Source organism: Acyrthosiphon pisum, chromosome X (genome assembly GCF_005508785.2).
Source record: "Acyrthosiphon pisum isolate AL4f chromosome X, pea_aphid_22Mar2018_4r6ur, whole genome shotgun sequence".
NCBI lineage: Eukaryota > Metazoa > Arthropoda > Insecta > Hemiptera > Aphididae > Acyrthosiphon > Acyrthosiphon pisum.
The window spans coordinates 40,698,019-40,706,954 of record NC_042493.1 but is presented as its reverse complement, the minus strand read 5'-3'; the positions used below and the strand labels follow the sequence as shown (position 1 = coordinate 40,706,954).

The 8,936-nt window shown below is 28.1% G+C and overlaps 2 protein-coding genes across 2 annotated transcripts; both read right to left on the bottom strand.

The window, feature by feature from the left end:
* Positions 1 to 259: 259 nt before the first annotated feature.
* Positions 260 to 1,344, bottom strand: LOC103311812 (protein ALP1-like). The gene is made up of 3 exons (XM_008191542.1): positions 1,340 to 1,344; positions 384 to 1,190; positions 260 to 275 (listed from the first exon to the last, which is right to left on the bottom strand). Exons 1-3 carry the CDS (start codon positions 1,342 to 1,344, stop codon positions 260 to 262), a joined length of 828 nt encoding a protein of 275 aa, XP_008189764.1.
* Positions 1,345 to 5,105: 3,761 nt separating this feature from the next.
* On the bottom strand, positions 5,106 to 8,232 carry LOC103311813 (zinc finger BED domain-containing protein 1-like). Its single transcript, XM_008191543.1, has 4 exons — positions 8,021 to 8,232; positions 7,207 to 7,366; positions 6,030 to 6,920; positions 5,106 to 5,408 (listed from the first exon to the last, which is right to left on the bottom strand). Exons 1-4 carry the CDS (start codon positions 8,230 to 8,232, stop codon positions 5,106 to 5,108), a joined length of 1,566 nt encoding a protein of 521 aa, XP_008189765.1.
* Positions 8,233 to 8,936: the final 704 nt, after the last annotated feature.

Genomic DNA, 8,936 nt, shown 5'->3' with positions numbered 1-8,936 from the left:
TGAAATCCAAAAACACACTGTTTTATGGAACAAAAAAAAATAAAAAATATAGAGATAGGCTCATAACAGGCAAGGCATGGGCAGAAGTGTCAAAAGTCACAGGAATAACTGGTAAGTATATAATTTAACTTTTTTCAAACTTAATTTGGTGTTAATTGTTATTATAGCATTGTACTAATACAATGAACCTATAAAATATATATTATTAATAGTTTTTATAATACAATTTTGTCAATGAAAAAAAAAAAAAGAATAATAATCAGTGTTGGTCTTGTCTTTGTTATAAAATAAAAATAGTTTGAAATTATATTTTGTTATACTTAAAATATTGTACAAATGTATTTCTTATCTCTAAAACGGATTGAGATGTTCTCTTAGTAAACCTGCCACCTCGAATACTATCCAAATAATTTGTACTTGATATTTCATTTTCAGTTTCTATAGTTTTTAAATCCACCTGATTTTTTTCAAGATCAATAATCACATTATGCAAAATACAAATAGCTTTGACGATATGGTCAGCATTTTCGATTTTCGTTTCAATTGATTTTTGCAGAATACGAAATTTTGATGCCGCTATGCCAAATGCGCATTCAACGGTCATTCTGGCTCTGGATAACCTATAATTATAATACGATTTGTCCTCGTCACCTAATTGTTTTTTCGGAAATGGTCTTAACAAATGTTCTCGCAAAGGAAAAGCTTCATCACCTATAAATACAAACGGTGGCATATTTGTTGTATTCGGAAGTAATTTCGTATTAGGCACTTTTAATGTTCCTTTTTCAATACGATGGTATATTTTTGAATTATGTAAAACATCACCATCACTATCCTTACCATATGCTCCAATGTCAATCAACATAAATCGGTAGTTGGCATCAACAATAGCCAATAGAACGATTGAAAAAAAATGTTTGTAGTTATAATACATACTGCCAGAGTTTTTTGGATATTTTACTCGTATATGCTTTCCATCAATGCTACCAATACAGTTTGGAAAGTTCCACTTATTGTAAAATGCATCTGCAGTATTTTCAAAATCTGTAATAGATGGTCTTCGCATATGTACGTCACGTAGTGTAGTCCAAATTGCCTGACAAACTTCAATAACAATATAACTAACACTGGTTTTTGACACTCTGAAACTCATAGCAATTTGTCTGAACGCAATTCCAGTTGCTAGATATCTATGAAATAAAATATTTAACTATGATTAAAGTTTATTACGATTATATTTTCGTAATATATATATAAATGTGGTTATAAAAAATTAATAATATTTTACTTTATTCATATTTATTATTAAAACTAAAAAATAATATATATTATGTTCAACGACATCACGAAATATTTCGATAGCATGAATTTGCATTTAATTTTGGTTTTTTTCCTGCTTATTACACGTATTTTTAAAAAATAAAAAAATAATTTAATTGTAACTCTTTTTAGTTATTATAGGTACAGTTATTTATTTTTCAATCAAATAAAAAGATAAACAATGTCCAAAAGTTACTAGTTACTATACTATATGTTAATTTATATAGGCAATGAAGCAAAAAAAAGGTGGAGAAACTTAAGAGATCAGTACAAAAAAGAACTTAAAAAAGTAAAAAAACCAAAATCAGGATCGTCACAAGATGGCCTAGAAAAATATCACGGGAAATGGTCGTATTTTGTGCCTATGCAATTTTTGAAAGATGTCGAGACTCCTAGAAATACGTCGGGTATGTTTTCCGATTGTTGTGACGAGGATACTGAGTTAGGACATTCAGACGAACAAAAATCAGATTCAAACGAAGATCAAGAAAATGAGGACAATCTCGACAAGAAAACGACACATAGTTTTGAAGTTATGGATCCATTATTACCTCAGACTGAAGCACAGACTAACTTAACACAATCAGTAAGAAATTCGTCTATTTCTGAGTTAAACAACTCAACAATTAAATCAAGTGGACAAAAAAAAATGAAAAAACAAAAATTGAAGCTTTTATAGACTCATCAAAAAATGCAGTAAAAGATGATGAGGACATGTATTTTTTAAAATCCATTCATCCTTATTTCGGTAATATGACTCCACTACAAAAATTGAGAGTAAGGACACAAATCCAAGAAGTGATTATGAGAGAATTATCTACACCATCACCATCACCTCAACCTATGAATAACAATTTAACTTATCCTTATCAAACATTTCTAATACATGTGCAACCTATACAATCATCACAACCGATGTCATTCCAACCAATTCATCATCCTATGCAGTCTTTAGCGACCGAACAGACTTCATCATTACAATCAGATCATCCACCAAATTATAATTAATTAGTTTTTAATAATATGGTAATATTATTAATATGTTTTAAATACTTTTTATTTACATACCTAAATTTTTACTTAATGATAATGAGTTTCACAAAAAGTATTCATTTTTTTTAATATTTTTTGTTAGATACCTACAGTAATTATTATTTTTTATTTTTTAATACATAGGTGAGCTACCTTTATCTGTTGAAGTCTTAATCTATTTAAAAGTAACATATTGTTTATTTTATATTATAAAATTATATTACATTTTATAACTACCAAGGTAGGTAGATTTTTTATTTTGTCTTTTATGAAAGCAGATTATTAATATTATTTTAATGTTTTCAATAAAATAACCATTTTTAAGATACCATTATATATGATATGTGTATATTTATGAAGACATATGCAACTTAAAAAAGGTGTTCTGCTGTACTGTAGGTTACAAGTGGGTATCCTAAAATATTTTCAAAATTGTACGGTGTATAGGAAATGCTAATATAAACATTCAGTGAAATTTTCATGTATCTACAGTTATTCGTTTTTGAATTACAACAAAATAAGGAACTCGTTACATGAGAAATCGAGTGAATATACAATGTTGTAAAAATTTGAATTTCAAACGCTCATAAAAATTTAGTTTGACTTTCCGGTAGAGATTTTTTTTATTGATTAAGGTAGACAAACTTATGAGTAATCTTGTGTTACATTTTCAAATCTTAGATTTAAAAAGAAACATTTTTACGAATTCTTAACTCAAAATAATTTGCCAATTTTCGTGATTTTTCAATATTTTGAATTTTAAATGCTTATAAAAAAAACTGTGACTAAGGATTTTTAATATTTATCATCTGCATTTGAAACAATATACTAGGAGCCTTCTATTAAATTTTCAAGATTTTTTATTCAACAAATACAATTTTATTGATATTTTTAGAAAAAAAAATAAAAAAATATGGAAAATGAAAATGTCGCTAAACAGTTCAAAATAAATCAAATTATTTTGAAAATGTTATCGTGTATAGGAAATTCAAATATAAACAACCAGTGAAAATTTCATGTTTATACGTTCATTTGTTTTAAAGTTACGCCAAAAACCAAAATCGATTTTTTGGAAAACCGATTTTGCGTAAAAATTCCCGTTTTTCCTTATATTTTTATGTTGTTTTTCCCGACCTCCCAAAAGTACCAACTAGATTCACTTTCCCATCGAACAAGATACTGAAGTCGAAAATCGAAGCATTATTTCGACTACTAATCGTGTACACAGACAAAAAAAATTTAAAAATTATTATTATTATTGTGAATAAAATAATTTATATATAACCTATTTACGTGGAACCTTGTTTTAAATTTTTAATCCTTAGTTATAAAAGTTGAACATTTTACACAATTTTAACTACAAAATAATTATTAAATTTTAAATATGATACATTTTGTCAACATTTGAACTTTAAAAGCGTATGAAAAAAATTGTGCCTATGTATTTTTAATATTTTTCAACTGCTATTGTAACAATGAATCACAGTTAAATCACATTACAGTGACCCACTTGTAATCTACCCACGTTTTTTTTTATTAGGGTTACACTAAAAACTAAAATCTACTAAAATTAATCTTCTATAGAAGTACTTAATCTGATTATCATAATCATGAGAATATTAATAATTTGACATGTGTTGCATATTTTATATTTACCTAATAGTAATCAACAGTCGTTCTTCAACAGAGATTGGATCTTGAAAATTTGTGTACTCTCTTTGACAAAGTGGTGTTATATGTTGAGCTAGGGCTGTTCGATTATTTTTTTTACCACTCAATTATTAATTTTACGTTTTATCGATTATTTCGATTAATCGAAAATTAAAAATCAAACCGAAAATCGATTTTATAACGACTGATTAATCGATAAACCTATTTTCTTAATGACCGATTAACCGATTAATCGATTTTTTTAATGACTGATTAACCGATGAATCGATTTTTTTACTAAGGGCAAATTGATTCCTTAACTTCTACACAATTTTAAACAAGATTTGCAGTAAGTCATTTAGATGTAGATGTCCACTTTTATATTATTCTTAATACATTCCCAATCATTGAACTCAAAACATCATATTAGCACAGATTTTCAAATTTAAATATTTAATCTATATTATTAGTAGGTATCTATCTATGAATTGAGAACTTTACATATTTTAAAGGTAATCTGAGTAAAAATATTTTATAGTTTATAATATAAGACTAAACAATAACTATAACAATATAAATTATGAATAATAATAAGTTGTGAATATACAAATGTTGCTGTATAATAATATTCAAATTATATTATAATTATTATTCTTATTATATTATTATGTATTCATTGTTCCATTAAAAATCTAAAAAAAATTTACTTAGTACTTAAGAACATCAATTATGCTACTTGCTACTATGGCTATACGAGGATAATTGTTAGGTACCTACATGAATAGTTAATCATAATAAACCAGACTGCTTTTTTTTTCAGTCATCTTGACTGTAACTTTTTTAATTCAAACATATAATAGTAAATATTCTATTAAATGAACAAAATTATTTTCATATACATATCATGTAATAAGTTAAGCTAAAGCTTGAGTTATTTATTATTTTAAAAAAATTAAAACTTATAAAAATAAAACATACAAATGTACCTTTATTAATAATATAATAATTAAAACATAATATTTATCTTTATAATAATATAATAAGTAAAACATACCCTTTGGCCTTTTGGGTGTAAACTAACAAATAATATTAATAATAATATTTCAGAAATTAAAAGCATTTGGAACAAATTTTTTGTTCATCGATAAATAAATCAGTTGAGAACAATGATCTTCAGTAAGTGATGCCCTCTGATCAGTAACTATGTTACCTGCACGGCTAAACACTCTTTCGGACGCCACGCTAGTGGCTTGCATACACATCAATTTATTTGCCATTACTTTCAAAAATGGAAACATTGTTCCATTTAGATGCCACCATGTAATTGGGCTTAGTTCATAGTCAATTTTTGGTAGATTAAAATATCCATTTATCTCATTTTCTACTTTATCACCAATAGATAGTTCCTGGATAGAAAGAACACAAAACAGCACACATTGTAATACAATATACATATACATTATACATACAAATAAACTATTAAAATAATGAAAATGTATGTTATGTTATTTAATTAAAACTCTATAATATATACAATAACAATATAGATAGGTTATAGATGTATAATAAAAAGAGCAAATATGTACATATTATATATTTATATTATTTAATAACAAACTATAAAATAATATATATTATGTACAACTAAAAAGTATAGATATAAATAAAATAAAGGTTGGTTTGGAGTATTATAATTTTGGCTAGTACTGATGTATTCCACTAGGCACTAGAGTACTAGCTCCAATATTATTCAGTGTTTGGAAAGAACGTCGTTCATGAACGCACGTTCACGCGTTCAAGATTATAACCTTTAGGCTTCAAATAAAAAGAATAGATGTGATTAGTAATCATTGAATATTATTTAATACTCAATATGTAAAAGGGAAAAAATTTAAATAATGATTGCTATTTTGCTTTACTAGGTAAAGAATTTCCTTACAGTATAAGTAGATTCTGTCGATTGTAGATCATAACTTGTTTCAACAATTGCAGAGAGTCCAGTTGATTTCAATTTTTTTGGTGGAGACTAAACATAATTCTGATTTTGATAGAGAATACTGCCATGTACGTATACATTCTTCTTTTATAGTTGCCTTGAAAGATTCTAAATCAATTGAAGTTTGTTCAATATCAATCCTATCCAATTTGAACCGTGGATCCAAGGCAGTACACATTTTTAATGTAATATTATTGCCATAACGATTAGTGAGTACAGTCATCATTGTTTCTAGCATTTTTTTCTTCAAAACTACACAAACACTATTTTCTACGGTAATTACTTGTTCATCCACTTCTAATATTTTTTTCCAAATCATATTAACTACAGGTAATATGGCTGATGCTGTAACATAAGACTCGCCTGCTAAGTTATCAGAAATTTTGCGAATCGGACTCAATGTTGAAATAACTGTTTTTAGAATTTCAACTTGGTGTTCATCGACCATTCTATCTTTATACACTCCTTTGTTGTATGTTCTCAAAGATGAAGCTATAGGAAGTTCTTGGGATAAAACTACTTCTATGAGGTCCAATAAATACCACCATCTAGTCTTTGAGTAAGATGGAAACTTAACAGTTTTTAGCCCATATCGCTGTTGTTCTATAGCCATCTCCTTAACTGCCTTCCAGCTGTATGCAAAAATATTTTGTATTGCCCTGACATTGTTAATGGAAACTTTAACTTCATCCAACTCAAATATGTTTTTGACTGCTGTGTTAAAACTGTGTCCAAAACAAGGAACATGTGGGATTTTCAAGTTGTCAACAGCTTTCAGTACATTCGCACCATAGTCTGTTGATATGGCTCCAATGCTAGCATCAATATCACAATTGTATTCTAATAATTGTAGCTGAATAGCACTTGCTAGATTGTCTCCTGTATGACTTTCAGAAAGCTCTTGACAACCCAAACATAGAAACTGTAACATAAGAGTAATATTAGCAATTAGTCAATTTTTATATAATTGTAATTAAGAAATCTTTATTATTTACCTAGATTAAACTGTTTGTCCAAAAAATGGCAAGTCAATGCCAAAAAAGGCTTATTAGATGTCCAGCAATCTGTGGTTAATGACAAAAAAGTAGTAGTTGATACTATATTTTGTACTATCATCTTTGTTTCTTTATAAAGATCAGGAATTCTTTTGTTAGTAAGGGTACTCCTACTAGGCAAACGGTAACTTGGATTTAAGGCACGAGTATAACCTTGAAACCTTCTTTTTCGACTATATTATATGGCATCATATCTACAGCAACAAAGTATGCAAGAATTTTATCTAGCTTAAGTTTGTTGGACGGTGTCAAAGTAAATGATGTCATCACAGTCTGTTTTGTATGTAGTTTTGTCTCTGTCGTTTTAGAACAACTACCAACATTATTACAAACATTTGCCAATGGTAATGAAAGTGATGAACATGAAGTTGATGCATTTAAAATGTCAGTGTCTTATGAAGTGGTCAAACTGAAAAGAAATATTATAATTATACAATGTTACAACTGTTAGGCAAAGAAAGCTTAAATAATAAATAAGCTTCTTGTATTATGATTTATGAAACAAATTTCTATGTTAGAAATGTTTTGAATGCAGAATGATAGTTGAAAAACATTCAAATTCCTGTGAGGTTATGCCTTTTTGTCCAAATTATAAGATGTAAGTACATTGATTGCATTAATCTTTGTATTTTTATTTTTTAGTTTTTGAAGTTACCTACAGCTTACAGGCTACGAGTCTACGACGAGTACGACCTAGTACCTACCTCCTACCTATTAAATTGTAAAATATTTTATAATTAATATGAAAACCATTTATTGCTTAATTTTTTTAACACATACCTACACTAACTATTTCTATATTTAACTTAAAAATACAAAACTGAATAGGTATTAAATACTTTAAACGCTAATGTAAAATTATAAAAATTAAACATCAAAATGTATTTGCTAACATACAATCACAAATGGTTGAATATAGTATTAACTATTAGCTAGGCACTATTTAGTAGGTAAACAAAATACTTACAGATCAAACATGTCGGACGGTCCAAGTTCACAATTTTCAGTTCCTCGTTTTTGTTTATCAAGTTCATTATACTTTCCTTTGTGGGATTTTTTGATATGGTTCCATAAATTTGTAGTGTTTGAACCCAAGTTTGAAAAACTTTTAGAACACATATCACAAGTCGCCCTGTATCCACATTCAGACTTGGTGAAAACATTCCACACTAAACTCATCTTCGAGTGTAATTAAGAATAAAACAATAGTCAATAACGAATAAATTGTAAAAGTAGGTAGAAATATTTAACTCAATGCACGAATACCGGAATAGGAATGACAAAACTTTAAGCTATACAAGACGTTATGGTTGATACTTGATAGCAGATAGACAATAGAACATAACTACATAAGATACAACGCATAGCAACCATGGACAGGTCTGACCAGGTCGGACCAGGTCTGGTCTATTAGAACATAATAATATATTTTGGATGGGTTAGTGTGTTGGTGTAAAGTAAACGTGGACCCGCACAAAATGGTATAGAATACAAAATTCCCTATGTTCTAAAAATAGAAGTTCATTCGAACCGTCAAAACAACGATTAATCATATTGTTTATTCGAAAAAATCGATTATTTGATTGATCGGAAATTCGATTATTTGATTAATCGGAAATTTGATTATTTGGTTAATCAGAAATTCCGATTATTCGATTAATTGATTAATCGAATTTCGATTATTTGGCGATTAATCGAGTTTTATAAAAACTGTAAAATAATCGATGGAAAATAATAATCGTCGTAATAATCGATTAATCGAAATAATTGAACAGCCCTAACCGGTACTCGTTCCGCGCGACTTGCCTTCCCGTCCCGCCTTGTGCCCGTTTGGCATGGTGGGAGAGTCGGCGGTGTCACGCTGTCGTAGCCCGTGGTGGCGG

Coding starts and splice junctions, on each gene's coding strand:
- LOC103311813 (XM_008191543.1), bottom strand. CDS start 8,232: ATGAGTTTAGTGTGGAATGTTTTCACCAAGTCTGAATGTGGATACAGG. Junction 7,367..8,020: donor CCGTCCGACATGTTTGATCT/GTAAGTATTTTG, acceptor TAATGTTGGTAG/TTGTTCTAAAACGACAGAGA. Junction 6,921..7,206: donor TCGAAAAAGAAGGTTTCAAG/GTTATACTCGTG, acceptor CTTATGTTACAG/TTTCTATGTTTGGGTTGTCA.